The 23,737-nt window shown below is 43.0% G+C and overlaps 2 protein-coding genes across 5 annotated transcripts in view; one reads left to right on the top strand and one right to left on the bottom strand.

The window, feature by feature from the left end:
• Window positions 1-9,808, bottom strand: part of FBXO16 (F-box protein 16) — a 40,741-nt gene extending 30,933 nt beyond the window's left edge. For 2 of the 3 annotated variants that reach the window (XM_036379646.2, XM_036379645.2), the window contains exons 1-2: window positions 9,023-9,806; window positions 503-538 (exon numbers count right to left, since the gene is read on the bottom strand). In XM_036379646.2, the coding sequence (XP_036235539.1) occupies window positions 503-538; window positions 9,023-9,112 (126 nt within the window). In that variant the 5' untranslated portion in view covers window positions 9,113-9,806. Of the gene's footprint in view, window positions 1-502; window positions 539-9,022 lie in introns of all 3 variants that reach the window. The other variant, XM_036379644.2, reaches the window with a different exon arrangement.
• A 10,415-nt stretch (window positions 9,809-20,223) lies between these two features.
• FZD3 (frizzled class receptor 3) overlaps window positions 20,224-23,737 on the top strand; it is a 73,803-nt gene continuing 70,289 nt past the window's right edge. For both annotated transcript variants that reach the window (XM_036379854.2, XM_036379853.2), the window contains exon 1: window positions 20,224-20,301. The gene's annotated coding sequence lies outside the window, so the exon portion shown is untranslated. The remainder of the gene's footprint in view (window positions 20,302-23,737) is intronic.

The following is a 23,737-nucleotide window of genomic DNA, read 5'->3' as shown; positions in this document are numbered from 1 at the left end:
TTCCTATAAAGACAAATAATCCTTAAAATCAAAATATTTGCCTGTAAAGACCATCTGAGATGCAAAAAATAAATTTCACCAGTGACTTAATAAGCACAAAGAATAATCACTTCCAACCCAACCCAGTCTCTGTGTGCACTTGGTAGATAAAATGTTGTTTATTGCTGATTGCAAAGACCCTCCAGCCGGCCATGGAAGCATCACACTGCAACATCTGAACATCCAGCATCGCCTCTGAAGACTTCACAGACATTTCCTGGGGTTTTTTCATCTCATTTCAGCTCATTCCAATGATTTCCCGACTTCAAGACTTACAGAATGTGGGAACTGAGGGAACTGACACCTCCTTGACTCTCCTCAAAAGCAGAGCAGTCACATCAGGGGAAGTGAATCCCTTTTTCCAAAGAGGGGAAATTTTACATTCCCATGAGATAAACTCCTGATCACTTCCAAAATCTGCCTGTAGCAAATATTTATTGAAAGAGAAAATTAGAAAATTTACCCATTTTCCAAGCAGGGCTCTTCTTTCTTCAAATACCTATAAAACACACACAAAAAAAAAGAAAATTGAGTATTTAGAGGGGACTCAGTACGTGCTGAGAAAAATCCAGCTTGAAAAACAATCCACAAAATATATCAACGGAATCGCTGAATGGATGGTTTTGGAAAAAAATTATGGAGATCTTTAATCCAAACTCCCTGACAGAATCAGCTAAAGGGGTAGCTCAGGCATGTCCATGAATTTTGGGTATTTTATTGGATGGAGATTCCAGAACCTCCAAAAACATCAGGTTCTCCACTTCCTTAATGATTCCTAAATCCCTGTGCTGGATTTATTCCATAAATCCCTTTTTATTGATTTGGATATTTCCATTTTTATATGGATTTATTCCATAAATCCATTTGTATTGATTTGGATATTTCCATTTTTATATGGATTTATTCCACAAATCCATTTTTATTGGTTTGGATATTTCCATATTTTAGATGAATTTATTCCATAAATCCATTTTTATTTATTTGGATATTTCCATTTTTATATGGATTTATTCCATAAATCCATTTGTATTGATCTGGATATTTCCATATTTTAGATGGATTTATTCCACAAATCCGTGAATTTCTTGTCCTGAGGAGCCCAGAAACGGGCCCAGCGTTCCCAACCTTTCCTGTGGAGAGGGAAAGAATCCACATCCCTTCTCCTGCCACCTACACTCTTGATTGATCCTGTTGGGAATTTATCATCTCCTCACTCCTGGAACATCCTGGATGTGATGTCACATCCCTGGAAGTGTCCAAGGCCTGGCTGGATGGGGCTTGGAGCAATTTGGGACAGTGGGAGGTGTCAGGGTTGGAATTGGATGAGCTCTAAGGTCCCTTCCAACAAAACATCCAGGGATTAGGAGGCCACAACCTCTCTGGGAAATCTCAGGGGTTCCCCACCCTCACATCCAGGAATTCCTGTCCAAGATCCCTTCTAAATCTCACTTTTCCCAGCAGGAAGCCATTCCCTGTGTCCTGTCCCTCCATCCCTTGTCCCAGGTCCCTCTCCAGCTCTCCTGGAGCCCCTTTAGGCCCTGGAAGGGGCTCCAAGATCTCCCTGGATCCTTCCCTGATCCAGGTGAACATTTCCAGCCCCTGGAAGGGGCTCTGAGGTCTCATTGGAGCCTTCCCTTCTCCAGGTGAACACCCAAAGCTCCTGGAAGGGCTCTGAGGGACTTTGCTTTCTCCAGATGAACATTCCCAGCTCCTGGAAGGGCTCTGAGGGTCCTTCTCATCTCCAGGTGAACATTTCCAGCTCCTGGAAGGGGCTCTGAGGTCTCCTTGGATCCTTCTTCTCAGGGTGAGCACACAAAGCTTCTGGAAGGGCTCTGAGGGTCCTTCTCTTGTCCAGGCGAGCACCCAAAGCTCCTGGAAGGGCTCTGAGGGTCCTCCTTTTCTCCAGGTGAACATTTCCAGCTCCTGGAAGGGCTCTGAGGGTCCTTCTCATCTCCAGGTGAACATTCCCAGCTCCTGGGAAGGGCTCTGAGGTCTCCTTGGATCCTTCTTCTCAGGGTGAGCACACAAAGCTTCTGGAAGGGCTCTGAGGGTCCTTCTCTTGTCCAGGCGAGCACCCAAAGCTCCTGGAAGGGCTCTGAGGGTCCTTCTTTTCTCCAGGTGAACATTCCCAGCTCCTGGAAAGGCTCTGAGGGTCCTTATCTTCTCCAGGTGAACATTCCCAGCTCCTAGAACGAGCTCTGATGTCTCCCTGGATCCCTCTCCTCTCCAGCTGATCCCTCCAAACTCTCCCAGCCTGGATCCATGGGAATTCTTCTCTCCTGGCCACGCAGTGATGGGAGGTGCCCCAAAAGCTGAACTTCCCACCTCGTTAATTCAGAAATTCCGTTAATCCTGAGTGCCTGAAATCCTGCAGGATCCAATCCCAACTCATCATCGAAACCTTCAGGAAGGGGCTGACAAGAGCAGCCTTTGTTCCTCGGCCGCTTTGCAGTGACGGCTCCCACCGAGGACGATCCGGATCAAAATCCAGAGGAGGATTTCTGATCTTGACCTTTACCCATGGGGAGCCGGACCCCAAAGCCCCAACACGTGGCTTCCCCACCGCCACAACCCCGCCTTCAACCCTCGGGATGGTGACCTGGGAAGTGAGGGAATGCTGGAAGTGATTTTTCCAGCAGACAGATCAAAGAGGAGGAGGGGGAAAAGAGCCGGGCTTATAAAACGGCGATTAAACGGGGAAAGGCGCTGGATCATTATGAACTGCAGACGGGCTCTTGCTCTGAGATGGTTCCTGCAGAGAGGGACATTATCAGTGCTGATGTCTGCCTCAGCAGCCGACAGCTCCAGCTCTGTCTCTCCCAGCAGGGGAGTCTCTGCTGAGGGCTGGAAAATGACATTTCTTTTATTTGCGCCAGTGACAGTTATTATTTGCTTTATTTGCGTTGAAAAAACACCCCCCAAAAAAAAAAACACCCAACAAACCTAACAAGCCGAATTTGGAAAAAAGGATTTGCCCCGAGGAAGTGACGAATAGTCAGAGATCTGAGATTTTGGTTGGAGGATTCCGGGGAGGAGGGAGCTGTTTACGGTCTTTGATCAAAGACAGACGGCGGATTTGCTCGCAGCGTTCTTGGAGACACATCTGAGCTGAGGTTCTCCAAAGTTCTGCCTCTCCAGGGCACTTGGGAGCATTAATTAGCAACAGAATGGCCCAAATTTGGTCTAAAAATCAAGCCCATGTCCTCTCCTCCAAGGCCTTGGAGCTACACCCGTGGAGTGCTCCAATGACAAGGTCTCTGGTGTCAAGATGACCCCGAGGTGCTGGAAAATCTCTTTTTCCCAGCCCTGAGACCAAAAAAAGAAGGCAGAATTCCTTGGATCTTGTTCTCAAGGTTGTTTATTTTCTGTTATCTATAACATTCTTCCTCTGACCTGCTGAGATCTGTCCAGCAGGTTGGGTTGAGGCACACTGACCACCCTTGGGGCAGGGTTATCTTTTTATACTAAAAACTACCTGTGCTTTATTTACAATAATTTTCCAATCCCTATCACCTGTGTTAGACAGTCTGTCTCTAAACCAATCCAAAGGTGCCACCATCACAGCAGAAGATGGAGGCCAAGAAGAAGGAGAAGGACAGAACATGCCCAGATTCCTCCATCTTGCCTCCTGAACCCCCATTCTAAATCCCCAAAATTGTACTTCTTCACCCTGTGATAATTCACTATCATTCTATTCAAACTCTTGTGGCTTGTACATGCTCACACAAAGTTGGTAATTGTTTTTTCCATGGGTTAAAATCCAAGGCTCGAGTGTTTGTGACTCCGTGACAAGGTCTCTGAGCCCCCTGCCAGGGTCTCGAGTCCTCCGGGGCAGCCAGAGGAATGTCCTGGGTTCCGACACTCCAGGATTGTTTTGGGATCTGCTGCCTCACATCCACGGCTTCAGGGGGTTTGAGGATGCTCAAGTGGCTGGAAAATCCCTCCATCCTTTGCTGCAAGTGCCACTGGAGGCTCTTCTGCCTCAGACCTGAATTCCTGCCCAAATCCTCTCCCAAATTCCCAGGATGGAGCCTGCAGGGAGCTCCATCTCCTGCCCTTGCTTCATCCTCGCCTGCAGCACCTCCCTGGAGTAATCTGGGATTTCATCCCTGGTATTGTGACCTTGAAGGATTTGGGATTTCCTGATTCTGCCTCCTTGGCTTTGGCCATTAAAGCAACCATGGAATCATGGAATGGTTTGGGTGGGAAGGGACCTTAAACCTCATCCAGTTCAACCCTGACACCTTCCACCATCCCAGGCTGCTCCAAGCCCCATCCAAGCTGGCCTTGGACACTTGCAGGGATCCAGGGGCAGCCACAGCTTCTCTGAGTTGGGATTGAGTCCATGCAGGATTTCAGGCACCTGGTGCCTCCAAGTTTTTATAAACCCTCCAAGGGATTTATGGAATTTCTGAATTCTCCAAACCCCATCCAAGCTGGCTTTGAACACCTCCAGGGATCCAGGGGCAGCCACAGCTTCTCTGAGTTGGGATTGAGTCCATGCAGGATTTCAGGCACCCAAGTTGGGATTGATGGAATTTCTGAATTACTGAGGTGGGAAGTTCAGCTTCTGGGGCACCTCCCATCCCTGTGTGTCCAGGAGAGAAGAATTCCCATGGATCCAGGCTGGGAATGTTCCCCTGGAGAGGAGAAGGATCCAAGGAGAGCTCAGAGCCCATTCCAGGAGCTGGGAATGTTCCCCTGGAGAAGAGAAGGGCCCTCAGAGCCCTTCCAGGAGCTCTGGATGGTCACCTGGATCAGGGAAGGATCCAGGGAGAGCTCAGAGCCCTTCCAGGGCCTAAAGGGGCTCCAGGAGAGCTGGAGAGGGACTGGGGACAAGGCATGGAGGGACAGGACACTGGGAATGGCTTCCCAGGGATAGATGGAATTTGGGAAGGAATTCCTGGCTGTGGCCCTGGAATGGAATTCCCAGAGAAGCTTTGGCTGCCCCTGGTTCCCTGGAAGTGTCCAAGGCCAGGCTGGAGCAGCCTGGGATCATGGGAGTTGTCGCTGGCCATGGCAGGGGTGGAACAAGGTGGGATTTCTGTTCCTCCCACCCCAAACCATTCTGGAATTCTCCAGGTACTCCTACCACGTTGGAAAATCCAGGGAAATCTACAGGAACTACCAAAGGAGCACCCCCAGAATTACCCAAAATTTGTCAAGCAGCAAATTTAGGACACCCTAAATTCCCAGCTCTGCTCCTAACCATGGAATTTCCACCTTGGACCAGCTCTGAATTCCCACCGCTCCCACCCCTCACTCCCTGCTCCGATGAGTTCATTTCCCACCCATCCCATCCCATCCCATCCCATCCCATCCCATCCCATCCCATCCCATCCCATCCCCTCCCATCCCATCCCATCCCATCCCATCCCATCCCATTATCCCATCCCATCCCATCCCATCCCATCCCATCCCATCCCATCTCATCCCATCCCATCCCATCCCATCCCATCCCATCCCCTCCCATCCCATCTCATCCCATCCCATCCCATCTCTCCCATCCCATCCCATCCCATCCCATCCCATCCCATCCCATCCCATCCCATCCCATCCCATCCCCTCCCATCTCTCCCATCCCATCCCATCCCATCCCATCCCATCCCCTCCCATCTCTCCCATCCCATCCCATCCCATCCCATCCCATCCCATCCCATCCCCTCCCATCTCTCCCATCCCATCCCATCCCATCCCATCCCATCCCATCCCATCCCATCCCATCCCATCCCATCCCCTCCCATCCCATCCCATCCCATCCCATCCCATCCCATCCCATCCCATCCCATCTCTCCCTGCTTTTCCCACCCCTTCCATCCATAAATTTAAATTTATTTCTAAATTCCTCCTCACGCTGCCTCCCGGGAGTGCAGACACATGACAGCACAAAAACGGCACCTTCCGCTCCCCAGCTCCCTATAAATACCTCAGGAGCATCTCCTGATTCTGAACGTCACAACTTATTTTGGTGCAGCTATTTTTAATTTTTAATTTTTTAATTGTTTTTTTTTGCCACAGAGCAGCATAAGGATATAAAAAAAGGAATTTTTCGGCCGGGTCAGTGGTTTAAAACCTGGATCAGAAACAAGGAAATATCTTTTATCATGAATTTCTGAATTTAATTTTTAATTTTTAATTTATTTTTTTTGCCACAGAGCAGCATAAGGATATAAAAAAAGGAATTTTTTGGCCGGGTCAGTAGTTTAAAACCTGGATCAGAAACAAGGAAATATGTTTTATTATGAATTTCTGAATTTAATTTTTAATTTTTTAATTTTTTTTTTTTTTTTTACCACAGAGCAGTGTAGGGATATTAAAAAAAGGAATTTTTTGGCCGGGTCAGTGGTTTAAAACCTGGGTCAAAACCAAGGAAATATCTTTTATTATGAATTTCTGAATTTAATTTTTAATTTTTAATTTATTTTTTTTGCCACAGAGCAGCATAAGGATATAAAAAAGGAATTTTTTGGCCGGGTCAGTGGTTTAAAACCTGGATCAGGAACAAGGAAATATCTTTTATTATGAATTTCTGAGAATTTTCAAGGCTGGAAAAGACCTCCAGGGTTGTTGAGTCCCACCATGAACCCAGCACCACCACATTCCCCGTGTGCCAAAGGCCTTCCCACTTCATCCCTGGTATTTTTTCATTTTTAAATATTCATTTCTGCTCTTTCCTGGGATATTTTTTGTCTATTATTCCCTACCTGGAACATCACCAAGCATTGGATTATTCAACAATCCAATATTAACCCCTAAAAGTTTTGCTGCAGCTCAATCCAACTGCCTGAAGAACACAGAAGTAAAAAAAAAAAATTAAAAAGTGAGAAAAGGTGGGGAAATATTTTTTTTTTAATTTTTTTTTAAATTTCTGGTTAGGTCATACTTTATTGCACAGCGATTTGTATCTGCAAAAATAATTTTGGAAGGGTTTAGGAAACATCAAAATGATTCAAAGGCTGGAGGATTTGCCAGATTGAAAGGACTTCAAAGAGCTCAATCTCTTCCCTTTATCAGAAATAAAAATAAATTCAAGTGTTGGCTTGAAGTGGGGTAAAAGTCCTTCCACAGGGGGAAAAAAGGAGTTTAATTAGGGAGCAAGGGAAAAATCAAATTATTTTAATGTCAGAGGTATCCAGACAGGAGACAAAGCTTTATCTTTTTATGATATATCAAGGGATTCGTCATGAGAAAATTATTAGGGAAGTGGTGAAATTTTAATTTTTTAAGCAATGACAGTCTTCCACCCTGCCCTAAAAAAAGCAGGATTTTGTGACTTTCAGAAAAAAAAAAAAAAAAAATCTACTTTATTTTTTTAAAGCTATTGATTTGGCAAAATAGCAGTATTTAAATTTTTAAAGTATTTAAACCAAATTGTTGTTTGATTTTAAATAGGTAAATCAGAATTTTTTATCTTTTTATGTTAGATTTTTAAAAAGAAATTATTTTATACTATTTTTTATATAAAAGGTCTATATTTTATATATATTTATACATCATGTGTCAGATATCTCCATATTTCTAACAAAATCTCCAAGTTCTTATTCCATTTCCCATGAGCACCTTTGACTCACATGCTGGGGTGAAAATGGAGGAATTTGGTGCAAAATAAAAAGCACCATTTTGTGACTTTCAGAAAAAGAATCCTAATTTTTAACAAAAAAACCCAAATTATTTGGCAAAATAGTGTTTAAGTCAAATACTTGTTTGCTTTCAATAGGTAAATCAGATTTACCATCTTTTGATGTTGGATCTTATATATCTTTATGCCATAAAGATTTTATTTTAGATTTATTTTAGATTTCTAGATATCTTTTACTTTAAATTTTATGTATCTTTATATATCATAAAGATTTTATATAGATTGTATTTTAGATCTATTTTATGTTTTATATTTTTTATTTTAGATTTTATATACCTTTATATATCATAAAGATTTTATGTAGATTTTATTTTAGATTTCTTTTATGTATTTATATTTTTTATTTTAAATTTTATATATCTTTATATACCATAAAGATTTTATATAAATTTTATTTTAGATTTATTTTAGAATTTAATTTTTTATTTTAAATTTTATATATCTTTTATATCATAAAGATTTTATATAGATTGTATTTTAGATCTATTTTATGTATTTATATTTTTTATTTTAGTTTTTATATATCTTTATATACCATAAAGATTTTATATAAATTTTATTTTAGATTTATTTTAGAATTTAATTTTTTATTTTAGATTTTATATATCTTTATATACCATAAAGATTTTATATAGACTGTATTTTAGAGTTATTTTAGAATTTAATTTTTTATTTTAAATTTTATATACCTTTATATATCATAAAGATTTTATATAGATTGTATTTTAGATCTATTTTATGTATTAATATTTTTATTTTAGATTTTATATATCTTTATATATCATAAAGATTTTATATAAATTTTATTTTAGATTTATTTTAGAATTTAATTTTTTATTTTAAATTTTATATACCTTTATATATCATAAAGATTTTATATAGATTGTATTTTAGATCTATTTTATGTATTAATATTTTTATTTTACATTTTATATATCTTTATATATCATAAATATTTTATGTAGATTTTATTTTAGATTTCTTTTATGTATTTATATTTTTTATTTTAGATTTTATATATCTTTATATACCATATTTTATATAGACTGTATTTTAGATCTATTTTATGTATTTATATATTTTTATTTTATTTTGGATTTTTTATATCTTTATATCTCATATATCTCCGTGTTCTTATTCCATATCCATAACCCCCACAGAGGAAAAATTAAATTTTTTCAGGCTTGGGAATTAGTGAAATTTAGGATTTGGAGACTATTTCCAACCACCCAGACCCAATCCTTGGGGAATAAATCCTGGAGCTGGCTTTGCCTTGGGGGGCTGGGCTGGGCGACCTCGGTGAGCTCAGGAATTCCGAATTCCAGGGATTTTTTGGGAACTTGCCTGGTCGTTCATGAGCTGATGGCTCAGGGGAGTCCAGGAGCTGAGGCGGAGCTTGGAGCCAGCCGGGAATTTGGGAGCTGCAAATGCCATGGGGATGGCGGAATCTCCTTCAGCTGGGGCTGCAAATGGAAAAAAAGGTGGGGAAAAATGGAATTTTAGCGAGGGATCCAGTGGAGCAAAGGTGGGTGTCAGCACTGTGATGTTCTTTTGGTTTTACGGGAAAAAATAGAATTTTACGAGGAAAAAAATAGAATTTTAATGAGGGATCCAATGGAACAAAGATGGGTGTCATCACTGTGATGTTCTTTTGGTTTTACGGGAAAAAATAGAATTTTAACGAGGAAAAAAATAGAATTTTAATGAGGGATCCAATGGAGCGAAGGTGGGTGTTATCACTGTGATGTTATTTTGGTTTTACGGGAAAAAATAGAATTTTACGAGGAAAAAAAATGGAATTTTAATGAGGGATCCAATGGAACGAAGGTGGGTGTCAGCACTGTGATGTTCTTTTGGTTTTACGGGAAAAAATAGAATTTTACGAGGAAAAAAAATGGAATTTTAATGAGGGATCCAATGGAACAAAGATGGGTGTCATCACTGTGATGTTCTTTTGGTTTTATGGGAAAAAATAGAATTTTAACGAGGAAAAAAACAGAATTTTAATGAGGGATCCAGTGGAACAGAGATGGGGATTATACCTGGGCCATTCCTTCATTTTCATGGGAAAAATAGAATTTTAACAAGGAATCCAATGATTCCATAGAGCAAAGATGGGCGTTATCCCTTTGCCATTCCTTCATTTTCATGGAAAAACCAGAATTTTAACAGGGAATTCAATGGAACAAAGATGGGCGTTATCACTGTGCCATTCCTTCGTTTTCATGGAAAAAACAGAATTTTAACAGGGAATTCAATGGAACAAATATGGGCGTTATCACTGTGCCATTCCTTCGTTTTCATGGAAAAAAACACCCCATAATTTTAATAAAAAATCCAATTATTTCATAGAACAAACATGAAGGTTGTCCCTGTGCCATTCCTTCATTTTTGTGGGAAAAAGTAGAATTTTAACAAGGAATTCAATGATTTCATAGAACCAAGATGGGCGTTATCCCTGTGCCATTAATTAGTTTTTATGAAAAAAAATAGAATTTTAATGAGGAATCCAATGATTTCATGGAGGAAACATGAACGCTATCCCTGTGCCATTCCTTCTTGTTCATGGAAAAAATCCCATAATTTTAATAAAAAATCCAATGATTTCATAGAACTGACATGAATGTTATCACTGTACCATTCCTTCATTTTCGTGGAAAAAAAAGAATTATTTTCACAATTAATCCGATGATTCCCTCAAACAATGCCCATTCCATGGACATTATCCCTGTGCCATTCTTTGTTTTTTGTGGGAAAAGCAGAATTTTAATGAGGGATCCAATGGAACAAAGGTGGCTGTCACCCCTGTGCCATTCCTTCGTTTTCATGGAAAAAAAAATTGAATTTTAACAAGGAATTCAATGATTTCGTAGCATTTCACGTGCAAGGGTTTCATAGGACATTTTAAGGGGTGAGGAAAAATAAAAGGTTTTAATGAGATTTTAATCCAGTGAGCCCATAGAACAAAGGTGGGCATTATCCCTGTGCCATTCCTTCGTTTTTATGGGAAAAATTAGAATTTTAACAGAGAATCCAATGATTTTGATTTCATGGAAGAAACATGAACGTTATCACTGTGCCATTCATTATTTTTAATGAGAAAAATTATAATTTTAACAAGGAATTCAATGGAACAAACATGAACGTTATCCCTGTGCCATTCTTTCATTTTCATGGAAAAACCAGAATTTTAACAAGGAATTCAATGATTCCATGGAACAAACATGAACGTTATCCCTGTGCCATTCCTTCTTTTTCATGGAAAAAAATAGAATTTTAACAAAGAATCCAATGATTTCCTAGCACAGCAATGACACAAAATGGAGAAATAATTTGAAATTCAGGTAGGTGAAGATTTTTTTTGTTTTTGTAGCCTCAATATCCATGAGAATAAAATCCTGGAAGTGCCCAAGAACCGGTGGGAAAGGGATGGAGCAACCTGGGAGAGTGGAAATTGTCCCAGGCAACCCCAAACCATCCTGGGATTCTGGGATTTCCCTCTGAAACCTCTGTGCACTAATAAATAATAAATAATTAATTCACAATTAAGGTCTTAATCCCACAAGTGTTCATGATTATTCCTTTGAACAGGTGGAATCGCAATCCCTGGAAGTTTTCCCAAAAAAATGTAAATGTGGTTTGGGGGTGACCATCCTGAGATTGCAGGATTTTCCCACTGAAACCTCTGTGCACTAAATCAATAATTTAAAATTAATTAATCAATTAATTAATATTTAATAATGACCAAAGAATTAATAAATACTCACTTATTTATACTTTGTAATTAATAATAATTAATAAATAATGAATAATTCATAATTAAGGTCTTAATCGCACAAGTGTTCATGGTTATTCCTTTGAACAGGTGGAATCGCAATCCCTGGAAGTTTTCCCAAAAAATGTAAATTTGGTTTGGGGGTGACCATCCTGAGATTGCAGGATTTTCCCACTGGAACCTCTGTGCACTAAATCAATAATTTAAAATTAATTAATTAATCAATTAAATAATATTTAATAACGACCAAAGAATTAATAAATACTTATTTAGAATTTATAATTCATAATAATTAATAAATAAGGAATAATTCATAATTAAGGTCTTAATCCCACAAGTGTTCATGGTTATTCCTTTGAACAGGTGGAATCGCAATCCCTGGAAGTTTTCCCAGAAAATGCAGATTTGGTTTGGTGGTGACCACGGTTGATGGTTGGATTTGGTGATCCCAAAGGTTTTTTCCAACCTTAACAAGTCTGTGATTTTCACAGGAATTTCCACACCAAATAAATCAGGTATTTACCAAAATCTCCAGAAATGCGGAGATATCAGACATCTCCCAAAATCAGACATTTAGCAAAATCTCCCAAAATCAGACATTTACCAAATCCCCTTTTTGGGACACCAAATGTCAGAATTTTGTACAGATAAAGCAATTTCTCCATAAATCCCTGCCCAAACATAGAAAAAGGGATTTTTTTTCCCCCCCTTCATCTTCTATCCTGCAGGATTAATTCCTCAGCTCTCCAATTTCCAGGCTGGAGCCTTCAGCTGCCTGAAAACCAAATATTTTCTTCACCACATTAAAAAAAAAATTCCATTTCCTGCATCAATTTGTTCAGCTTTTTTTTTTTTTTTTTTTGCTCTAAATACCTCAGATCATTTTAAAGCTTCACGGTGGCAGGATGGAAAATGGGAATTTTGGGACAAAAGAAAAGCAAATCCATGAATTAAATCCCATATTGTGTTAGCAGCCTGTGCTGAACCCAAGCACATCAAAACCCACCCAAAAAAGGGGTTTTGTAGCTACTCTCAGACCTTATTCCTTACCCAGACAAAATTCAAATTCCTCTCTATTTCAATGGATTTGTCTTCAAAAATCACTGTGGGATTTGTCTGGGCACATCGATTTTAGGTTTAATTTTTCCTTCCTTTCTGAAGTTATTATGTATACACAAATAGAATATATATAAATATAAATATAAATATAAATATAAATATAAATATAAATATAAATATAAATATAAATATAAATATAAATATAAATATAAATATAAATATATAAATATATAAATATATAAATATATAAATATATAAATATAAATATATATGATTATATTATATAGATATAGATATAGATATAGATATAGATATACATATACATATACATATACATATAAATATACATATAAATATACATATAAATATAAATAATTATATTCTATAGATATAGATATAGATATAGATATAAATATAGATATAGATATAAATATAAATATAAATATAAATAATATCTATTATGTTTGATATATAATATAATATAATATAATATAATATAATATAATATAATATAATATAATATAATATAATATAATATAATATAATATAATATAATATAATATAATATAATATAATGTAATATACATATAATATATCATATACATATACATATACATATACATATACATATACATATACATATACATATATATCAAGAAAATATATTTTAAAAACCACAAGCAAACAAACAAAACCAAAAAACCACCTGAAAAATAAGAAAGAAAAAAACCCCAGAAAACCACACGCACGCACAAAAACACCCACAAAAAACCCCAAAAACCCCAGAAAACCAAGCAAACAAAAAACCCCAATAAAACAAGAACAAAACAAAAAAAAAAACCCAAAAACCAAAACCAAACAAATGAACAAAATGACAAAAAAAACCCACAAACAAAAAAAAAAAAAACCCAAAAAAACCCCAACCCCAAAATACCCCAAAGGAAAATCTGTTGTATTTTCCTCTCTGTGCTCAGGAAATAAATTTATAAAAATATGAGTTAAATAATAAATAAAGTAAAATATGAATAAAGGAAAATATAAATAAATATATATTTATATTTAACTCTATTTATTATTTATATTTATATTTTATGTAAATATATTTTTATATATTTATATAAAATATGAATAAAAATAATTAAAGTTACATGTAAATAAAGTTATAAAAATCTGAGATTTTCCCTTTTTTTTGGTTTTTTTTTGAGTTTTTTTGTGCTAAAGCTCCTTAAATACCAAATTTCCTCTCCAACTTTAAAAAGCTGAAGGTTTTCAAACCGAGGTTTCACATCCACCTCCTTGTGCAAGCGAGTAGGTGGATATTTTGGGCCGGAATTTCTGTTTTGTTTCCCAGCTCAGCTGCCAAAAAAAAACCGGAATCAAACAGGTCCAGGCAGCCCCGTGGTGTTTTTCAGGGCCAGCTTTGGCCATTAGTCACAAACCCCACGGTCCTGTGCCAGGGTTCCGCAGGGATTTGGGATCCCTCAGGGATTTGGGATCCCTCAGGGATTTGGGATCCCGCAGGGATTTGGGATCCTGGGGCTGGAACAGCCAAATTCCCAAAGCAGCTCTGAGGAGTGGGGGCTTTGGAAGGAGTGAGGAGGCGAAAACGGGGCTCAGGATGTGGGAAAAGTCTGGGGGGAAAATCGGGATTTGGGAAAAACGTGAAAGTTCAGGATCTGGGGAAAGTCTGAAAGTTCAGGATTTGGGGAAAGTCTGGAAAACTTCAGGATTTGGGAAGAGTCTGTGTGGAAGTTCAGGATTCGGGAAAAGTCTGAAACTTCAGGATCTGGGTAAATTGTGTCTGAAACCTCAGGATCTGGGAAAAGTCTGTGAAACTTCAGGATTTGGGAAAAATGTGTCTGAAAGTTCAGGATCTGGGAAAAATATGAAACTTCAGGGTTTGGGAAAAGTCTGTGTGAAAGATTGGGATCTGGGAAAAGTCTGATAAAAACTTCAGATCTGAGAAAAGTCTGAAAGTTCAGGATGTGGGGAAAATGTGTCTGAAACTTCAGGATCTGGGAAAATTCTGTCAGAAAGTTCAGATCTGGGTGAATTCTGTGTGAAAGTTCAGGATTTGGGGAAAATGTGAAACTTCAGGATTTGGGAAAAGTCTCTGTGAAACTTCAGGATTTGGGAAGAGTCTGTGTGAAAGTTCAGGATTTGGGAAAGTTCTGAAACTGGGATCTGGCAAAAGTCTCTGTGAAACTTCAGGGTTTGGGAAAAGTCTGAAAATTGAGGATCTGGGTAAATTGTGTCTGAAACTTCAGGATCTGGGAAAAGTCTGTGGAAGTTCAGGGTTTGGGAAAAGTCTGTGATGTGAAAGATTGGGATCTGGGAAAAGTCTGATAAAAACTTCAGATCTGAGAAAAGTCTGAAAGTTCAGGATGTGGCAAAAGTCTGTGTGAAACTTCAGGATTTGGGAAAAGTCTGAAACCTCAGAATTTGGGAAAAGTCTGCATGAAAAATCAGGATCAGGAAAAAGTCTGAGTAAAACTTCAGATCTGGGAAAAGTCTGAAAGTTCAGGATGTGGGGAAAATGTGTCTGAAACTTCAGGATCTGGGAAAATCCTGTCTGAAAGTTCAGGATTTGGGGAAAGTATGGAAACCTCAGGATCTGGGAAAAGTCTGTGTGAAAGTTCAGGATCTGGGGAAAATCTGTAAAACTTCAGGGTTTGGGAAGAGTCTGTGTGGAAGTTCAGGATTTGGGAAAGTTCTGAAACTGGGATCTGGCAAAAGTCTCTGTGAAACTTCAGGATTTGGGAAAATTCTGAAACTTCAGGATCTGGGTAAATTGTGTCTGAAACTTCAGGATCTGGGAAAAGTCTGTGAAAGTTCAGGATTTGGGAAAAGTCTGTGGAAGTTCAGGGTTTGGGAAAAGTCTGTGGTGTGAAAGATTGAGATGTGGGAAAAGTCTGATAAAAACTTCAGATCTGAGAAAAGTCTGAACGTTCAGGATGTGGGGAAAATGTGTCTGAAACTTCAGGATCTGGGAAAATTCTGTCTGAAAGTTCAGATCTGGGTGAATTCTGTGTGAAAGTTCAGGATTTGGGGAAAATGTGAAACTTCAGGATTTGGGGAAAGTCTGGGTGAAAGTTCAGGATTTGGGAAAGTTCTGAAACTGGGATCTGGCAAAAGTCTCTGTGAAACTTCAGGGTTTGGGAAAAGTCTGAAAATTGAGGATCTGGGTAAATTGTGTCTGAAACTTCAGGATCTGGGAAAAGCCTTTGTGAAACTTCAGGATTTGGGAAAAATATGAAACTTCAGGGTTTGGGAAAAGTCTGTGTGAAAGATTGGGATCTGGGAAAAGTCTGAAAGTTCAGGATGTTGCAAAAGTCTGTGTGAAACCTCAGGATTTGGGAAAAGTCTGAAACCTCAGAATTTGGGAAAAGTCTGCATGAAAAATCAGGATCTGGAAAAAGTCTGAGTAAAACTTCAGGATCTGGGAAAATCCTGTCTGAAAGTTCAGATCTGGGTGAATTCTGTGTGAAAGTTCAGGATTTGGGGAAGATGTGAAACTTCAGGATTTGGGAAAAGTTTGTGTGAAAGATCAGGATTTGGGAAAAGTCTGAAACTTCACAATCTGGGAAAAGTCTGAAACCTCAGGATCTGGGAAAACTCTGTGTGAAACTTCAGGATTTGGGAAAATGTGGAACCTCAGGATCTGGGGAAAGTCTGAGACTTTGGGATGCAGGGAATTCTGTCTGCAAACCCCAGGATCGGGGAAAAGTCTCTGCAGTTCCCTCCTGGGCAGCCGTGGAGGGGCCGGCCTGGCTCTCTCCCTCCGTCTGCAGGGCCCAGGGAAGGGCTGGGGGTGTCCCGGGGGAAGTTCAGGGTGGATTTTAGGAAACGGTTCCGGCCCAGAGGGTGCTGGGGCTGGAACAGCTCCCCGGGGAACGGTGACATTCCCAAAGCTCCAGGACAGCGCTCCCGGAGATGCTCAGGGTGGGAATTTTGGGGTGGATTTGATGATCTGGGTGGGTCACCTGGAGCAGTCACATTCCATAATTCCACAATTCCATATTTCCACAATTCCACAATTCCATATTTCCACAATTCCACAATTCCATATTTCCATAATTCCATAATTCCCCAATTCCACAATTCCCCAATTCCACAATTCCATAATTCCACAATTCCATAATTCCATAATTCCATATTTCCACAATTCCATATTTCCATAATTCCACAATTCCATAATTCCAAAATTCCATAATTCCACAATTCCATAATTCCACAATTCCACAATTCCATAATTCCATAACTCCACAATTCCACAATTCCACAATTCCATAATTCCATATTTCCACAATTCCACAATTCCATAATTCCATATTTCCATAATTCCACAATTTCCCAATTCCACAATTCCACAATTCCATAATTCCATATTTCCATAATTCCACAATTCCATAATTCCACCATTCCACAATTCCCCAATTCCATAATTCCATATTTCCATAATTCCATAATTCCACAATTCCATAATTCCATCTTTCCACAATTCCATAATTCCACAATTCTATAATTCCACAATTCCACAATTCCATAATTCCACAATTCTATAATTCCACAATTCCACAATTCCATATTTCCATATTTCCATAATTCCACAATTCCATAATTCCACAATTCCATAATTCTATAATTCCATAACTCCACAATTCCATATTTCCATAATTCCATAATTCCACAATTCCATATTTCCACAATTCCACAATTCCATAATTCCATATTTCCATAATTCCACAATTCCATAATTCCACAATTCCATAATTCCACAATTCCACCATTCCATAATTCCACAATTCCATATTTCCATAATTCCATAATTCCATAACTCAACAATTCCACAATTCCATATTTCCACAATTCCACAATTCCATAATTCCATATTTCCATAATTCCACAATTCCACAATTCCACAATTCCATATTTCCATAATTCCATAATTCCATATTTCCATAATTCCATAATTCCACAATTCAACAATTCCATATTTCCATAATTCCACAATTCCCCAATTCCATAATTCCATATTTCCATAATTCCACAATTCCACAATTCCACAATTCCATAATTCCACAATTCCATAATTCCATATTTCCATAATTCCACAATTCCACAATTCCACAATTCCATAATTCCATAATTCCATATTTCCACAATTCCACAATTCCATAATTCCACAATTCCACAATTCCACAATTCCATATTTTCATATTTCCATAATTCCACAATTCCACAATTCCATAATTCCATAATTCTATAATTCCATAATTCCACAATTCCATTATTCCACAATTCCACAATTCCATTTTTCCACAATTCCATAATTACATATTTCCACAATTCCACAATTCCACAATTCCATAATTCTATAATTCCACAATTCCAGAATTCCATATTTCCACAATTCCACAATTCCATAATTCCATAATTCCACAATTCCACAATTCCATATTTCCATAATTCCACTATTCCATAATTCTATAATTCCACAATTCCACAATTCCACAATTCCACAATTCCATATTTCCATAATTCCACAATTCCATAATTCCAGAATTCCATATTTCCACAATTCCACAATTCCATAATTCCACAATTCCCTAATTCCACAATTCCACAATTCCATATTTCCATAATTCCACAATTCCATAATTCCACAAGGAGGGGAGGTTAACAAGGATCAAGGTATTGAAACGCAATGCCCCAAAACAAAACAAAAAAAAATTCTATTTTCATTGTAAAAAAACCAAAAGGAAATGTAGGAGCAGGTGGCAGGTATGGTAAATATAAATAAAAATATAAAACAAAAGAGATTTGGGGGAAAACCCCCAAGTTTTGGGAGTTTGTACAGGGTTAAAAAGAGTAAAATTGCTCAGATCAGAGTCCCTGGGAATGGTTCACAGTTGGGATGGGAGGATCCCAGAAATTTGGATATGAAGGGGACACAAATTTCACAGGGCTGGAGACGGGAATGGTGCCTTGTAACAGCAGGAAAATTCCACTTGGAAACCACTGGGAACACCTCCATTGATTGCAGTAAAAGTTGGAATTTGAAAATAAAGTTGGAATTTGAAAATAAAGTTGGAATTTGAAAATAAAGTTTTAAAAAAGAAGTGATTCCACTGAAGAGAGCTCAACAATCCATAATGCTCACATCCCATTAACCAGGAATGCTGGAATAATTTCCTTTACCCGTGCTAATCTCTGCTAAACCCTGCTCAAAACAGCTCCTGCAGGAGCAGAGCCACTTTGGGAACTTTATGAACCATTTCTGGCACAAAATCCCTGTGGAGCAGCAGCAAATCCAAACAGAGACCCAGAGCACCAACCCTGTCCCCAAGTGCCACATCCCCGTGGCTTTGGGACATTTTCCCTTCCAGGGATGGGGATCCCACCACTGCCCCGGGCAGCTCTTCCAGTGCTTCACCACCCAAACGTCCAACCTGGCACAATCTGAGGTCATTTCCTCCAGCCTGACCCTCCCCTGGCACAATTTGAGGTCATTTCCTCCAACCTGAGCCCACTCTGGCACAATTTGAGGTCATTTCCTCCAACCTGAGCCTCCCCTGGCACAATTTGAGGTCATTTCCTCCAACCTGAGCCTCCCCTGGCACAATTTGAGGTAATTTCCTCCAACCTGAGCCTCCCCTGGCACAATCTGAGGTCATTTCCTCCAACCTGAGCCTCCCCTGGCACAATTTGAGGTCATTTCCTCCAGCCTGAGCCTCCCTGGCACAATTTGAGGCCGTTCCCTCTCCTCCTGTCCCTGTTCCCTGGGAGCAGAGCCCGACCCCCCTGGCTGTCCCCTCCTGTCAGGAGCTGTGCAGAGCCACAAGGGCCCCCCTGAGCCTCCTTTTCTCCAGGCTGAGTCCCTTCCCCAGCTCCCTCAGCCCCTCCTGGTGCTCCAGCCCCTTCCCCAGCTCTGTTCCCATCCCTGGACAGCTCCAGCCCCTCAATGTCCCTCTTGTCCCAGAGCTGTCCCCAGCACTGGAGGTGCCCCAGCAGTGCCAGCACAGGGGACAGCACAGCCCTGGCCCTGCTGCCACCCCAGAGCTGGGACAACCGAGGTGCCATCGGCCTCTTGCCCACCTGGGCACCCCCATCCATCGGGATCTGTGAGGACGCAAACATTGGGAACACCGGTGCTGACATTTCCCACCTTCCTCCCCGCACCCCGAGCCCGTTACCCCCTCCGCCTTCCCGACGGAGTTCGTGTCACCTCCCAGCGCGTTTTCTGTCCCCGCCCCGCCGTGCCACGCTGCGCTTGTCCCCCTGTGACGACAGTGGCACCCCCAGTGTCGCCCGGGATGTGTCCGCTCGTGCCCCACCGCAGCGACACCCGCTCCCCGCGCCCTCCCGGGGTCCCCCCGTGTCCCCCCGTGTCCTCTCACCTTCCTCCTCCCGCCTGCCGACGCCGCCACCTCCTCTTCCTCCTCCCGCCCGTCCGCATCCCGTCGCTATGGCAACCCTGGGGGGGGGCGGTGCCAGCCAATCAGCGCCCGCCTCCTCCTCCCGCCCGTCCGCATCCCGTCTCCACGGCAACGCCGGGGGGTGCCAGCCAATCAGAGCCCCCCAGCGGGGTTAGAGAGGCCGGGGGTTCCGATCTACCTAGCAACCAGCCCCGCTCGCTCTGATTGGCTGAGCGGAGGTGAGTGGGCGGAGCGAGATGGCGCGGGGGGCGTGGTCCCATGGGGGCGTGGCCGGGCGCTGCCGCCGTCGCTGCCGCCGCCGCCACCCGAGGGGCGCGCGCGGGACCGTGAGGGCGGCGGGAGCTGAGCAGGTAACGGGGACCCGGCGGGGACCCGGCGGGGACCCGGCGGGGACACGGCGGGGCCGCGCCGCCCTCAGGGGCTCGTACTTCCCGCCCCGGGGACAGGTGGCCGCGGGGCTCGGCTCCCGTGCAGCGGGACGGCCACGCAGCGCTCTGCGGCCGGCAGCGCACCGGGGGATGCCGGTGCTGCGCTGGGCGGGCGGGCGGAGGACGGGGGAGATGCCGGCCCTGAGCGCCGGGAACGGGCCGGATCTGCTTTCCGTGAGGCCGGGGATGCTGGCCCGGGCTCCCTGTGCGGCACGGCGGCCCCGGGGAGGGGATGCGGGAGCCTCACCCGGCACGGCGGCCCCGGGGAGGGGATGCGGGAGCCTCATCGCCCTTTGCTGAGGGCTCGGGGATGCCAGAGCCTGCTCGGGGGGTGCCGGAGCCTCACCGCCCTCCGCTGAAGGCTCGGGGGTGCCGGTGCCTCACCGCCCCTCGTTGAGGGCTCGGGGGATGCCGGTGCCTCACCGCCCCTCGTTGAGGGCTCGGGGGGTGCCGGAGCTTCATCGCCCCTCGTTGAGGGCTCGGGGGATGCCGGTGCCTCACCGCCCCTCGTTGAGGGCTCGGGGGTGCCGGAGCCTTCACCGCCCTCCGCTGAAGGCTCGGGGGATGCCGGTGCCTCACCGCCCCTCGTTGAGGGCTCGGGGGGTGCCGGAGCTTCATCGCCCCTCGTTGAGGGCTCGGGGGATGCCGGTGCCTCACCGCCCCTCGTTGAGGGCTCGGGGGTGCCGGAGCCTTCACCGCCCTCCGCTGAAGGCTCGGGGGATGCCGGTGCCTCACCGCCCCTCGTTGAGGGCTCAGGAGTGCCGGAGCTTCATCGCCCCTCGTTGAGGGCTCGGGGAATGCCGGAGCCTTCACCGCCCTTCGCTGAGGGCTCGGGGGGTGCCGGAGCCTCACCGCCATTCACTGAAGGCTCGGAGGTACCGGAGCCTCACCGCCATTCACAGAGGGCTCGGGGGATGCCGGTTCCTCAGTGCCGTCCGCTGAGGGCTTGGGGGTGCCGGAGCCTTCACCGCCCTTCGCTGAGGGCTCGGGGGATGCCGGTTCCTCAGTGCCGTCCGCTGAGGGCTTGGGGGATGCCGGAGCCTCACCGCCCTTTGCTGAGGGCTCGGGGATACCGGCGCCTCACCGCCATTCACTGAGGGCTCGGGAGTGCCGGAGCCTCAGCGCCCTTCGCTGAGGGCTCGGGGGGTTCCGGAGCCTCAATGCCCTCCGCTGAGGGCTCGGGGGGTTCCGGAGCCTCAATGCCCTCCGCTGAAGGCTCCGGGATGCCGGCTCCGTCCGTACTCACCCCGGATCCCTCCGGACCCGCCGTGAGGGTGTTGCGGGCCCGGATCCGCCGCGCCTCGGCCGTGCGGCAGCGATGGAGGGGAGGGGATGGATGGATGGATGGATGGATGGATGGATGGATGGATGGATGGATGGATGGATGGATGGATGGATGGATGGATGGATGGATGGATGCCGGTGCCGCCGGTGCTCTTGTTCCTTGTCCCTTTCCTAAGGGATGCTGGCTGGGCCGGCAGCCTGCCTGCTTCCCGTGGAGCTGCAGGATTTCCCTCTGCAGGCCCTTGCCATGGAATGGGAACTGGCAGAGAGAGGTGCCAGAGCTGTCCCTCCATCCCTGCCCAGAGGTGCCAGAGCTGTCCCTCCATCCCTGCCCAGAGGTGCCAGAGCTGTCCCTCCATCCCTGCCCAGAGGTGCCAGAGCTGTCCCTCCATCCATGCCCTCGGTGCAGGGATTCGATGAGCTTCAAAGTCCCCTCCGACCCAAACCATTCCATGACAATCATGGGGAAATGGTTGGGTTGTTCCTGCCTTTCCATCCTCCTCCCTCCTTGCTCCTCATTGAAATAGGGGATGTGGGGGATTACGGTGTGGTGCAGGAGTGAACAGCGCTGGAGTTTCCTTCCCACTGAGTCATTCATTAGAATGGAGTGGGGAAAATGATTTATTCTCCTTTTGTGGCTGGGGAAGTGCAATGAATGAGTTCCTCTCCTTTCTCCAGGGTCAGAATTGGGTGGGGAATGGCTGAGAGGACATTTTTTTCTCTCCTCCAGGAGGAGTCTGGTTTGTTGTTTTATCTCTCCATTTTTCTGGGATAGATAACTTGGAATTAATCCCGTCCTTTCATTCTAAAGCCTGATGAGTTTTTCCTCATTGCTCCCTGAGGGACTCTGAAATTTAGTTTTTTAAGAAAAACACCTCCTTGTGGGAATCAGCCCTTTCTTTCTCCTTGTGATGATAATTGCCCGTGCATGTCTTAATTAATCCTTTCCACCAAGAATTGGATGGGCTTCTCCAGCTGATAAATAATGCAAGAATCCACAGCCACAGGAACAAACTGCTCCTTTTGCCTGCGTTTCGTTTCCAGCGCTTGCGGTGCGAGGCGAGGCCTCCCCTCCTCTTTTCATCCCTGCTTGCCATCAGAAGTGGTTTGTTTTTCTGTACATCCAAAGAGAAAACCACAGAAATCTCCCGCGCAGGGGCTGAACGAAGAGTGCACAAACTGGATTTGTGGTGAGGAGCTCTCCTGACACCCAGGGTTGCTCATTACAGCACCCGTCTGTCGGCACCAATCCACGGATCACCCACGGGCTGCCTGCCACCACCCGGGGCTCCTTGCGCAATGGAATCCTTCTCTTTTTGCTGCATCTCACCCGGAATTATCTCAGTTGTTCCCAGGGCCAGCTGGTTCATTTTGATGTGATTTCCCTCCTCCTAAAAATACATTCTTAAGTTTATTGATTATTATCTGAAATATGAATTTTTTTTCCCTGCTTTTTGCCTAGTTAAACCTTTTTTTTTTTTTAATTTTTCTTTGTGGCTCATTGAATCTTTGTTTTTGCGTGTTTTCTTCAGCTTGGGGAAGGCAGAGGGGGAGGTGGATGTGTTTGGATCCTGCTGTTTTGTTTGTCATTTATATGATTTCCATGCAGCATTCTTGGACTTTTTGCCAAAACTCCACATCCTGACCTGGATTTGCCCAATTTTTGTGGTGCAGCCTTTAAATGGTGTGAGCACAGCTCACCTCAGGTTGCTTCTGAACCCTTTTTTGGGAAGGTTTTTTTTACAGATCACTGCTTTGCACCTCAATTACAATCAGCAAAAAAAAGTCCCTTGCTCATCCACTCCACGAGGTGCCGTCACTCAGATTGGGAAATAAAATCCTTTGGAGTTAATTGAGGAGAAACAAAAGAAAAATTGTGAATGCAGAGTTCTGGAAATGCCAACAAACTCCAAAAACTTTTATTTTTTGGGGGTTTTTTTTTGGGGGGGGAACTGTTATTAAAATGTTAAACCCAAGGGAATGGATTAGCATGGGAATCACAGACTGGTTTGGGTGGGAAGGGACCATTTATTTCCAATAATTGGATTTTATTTTACCATTTATTTATTTATTT

Source organism: Molothrus ater, chromosome 3 (assembly GCF_012460135.2).
Source record: "Molothrus ater isolate BHLD 08-10-18 breed brown headed cowbird chromosome 3, BPBGC_Mater_1.1, whole genome shotgun sequence".
NCBI classification, from domain to species: Eukaryota; Metazoa; Chordata; class Aves; order Passeriformes; family Icteridae; genus Molothrus; species Molothrus ater.
The sequence above is the reverse complement of the archived record's forward strand: the minus strand, read 5'-3'. Positions and strand labels throughout refer to the sequence as shown.